The 779-nt window shown below is 25.4% G+C and overlaps 1 protein-coding gene across 1 annotated transcript; it reads right to left on the bottom strand.

Annotated features, from left to right (window-relative positions):
- Positions 1 to 250: 250 nt before the first annotated feature.
- Positions 251 to 779, bottom strand: PRSY57_0026800 (rifin; the record flags this gene model as incomplete). The annotated part of the gene is made up of 1 exon (XM_020114325.1): positions 251 to 779. A coding segment is annotated over one exon (529 nt), but the record flags the coding sequence as incomplete, so codon positions are not given.

Here is a 779-nt window from a genome sequence, read left to right as displayed (position 1 = left end):
ATAATGAATAAATATATATGTATATATATACAAACAATATATATTTATATAAAATATTTACTAAACAAAAAAAAATATATATAATTTACACTCATTTCACTAAAAAAAAATAAATAAGTATAAACAAAAGAAAATTATAAAAAAAAAAAATATATAATGTTATAAAAATTGAATTATCATAATATGTTTGTATTATAAATCGACAATTCACAAAAAATTAAATTGAATTTAATATCATGAAACCATATATTTATTGATTTAATAATTTTGTGTATTGGTCTTTTTTATTCATTTTTTTTTTTCGTCGATAACGTAAAATTAAATAAATAATTATCATAACCAAAACTATAATTAATATGGCGAGGACAGAGTAACCAATTGCGCTGTAAGCATATGTACTTGTCTCTGTTATTTGCGCAAGTTCACCAGTTTTAAGAGTTGTCATTTGAGATTCAGCAACCTGAACAGTCATATCATTAGCTTTTTTCACAGCTTCTTCAACAAATGTTTTTGCCCCTTCTACTACAGCTCGAGCACCTTCAGCGTCCCCTTTATTTCTATGAGAGAGAAGCAGAATATATTTTTGTTGTTCTAATTGTGTCTTGGACAATGATTTGTAAAAAACTTTGACACGTTCAGAAATTACAGTCGCATTACAGTAATTATCTTTAGTAATGAAATTTGCCAATGGAGTCTTATATAAATTATATATACCTAAATCAACTTTTAATTTATTAATTAGTGCTTGCACACCTGCTGCATCACCAGCAGCTTTAGCG

This window comes from Plasmodium reichenowi (genome assembly GCF_001601855.1).
Source record: "Plasmodium reichenowi strain SY57 chromosome Unknown, whole genome shotgun sequence".
NCBI lineage: Eukaryota > Apicomplexa > Aconoidasida > Haemosporida > Plasmodiidae > Plasmodium > Plasmodium reichenowi.
Note: the sequence above shows the minus strand (reverse complement) of the source record. Positions and strands in the feature narration are given on the sequence as shown.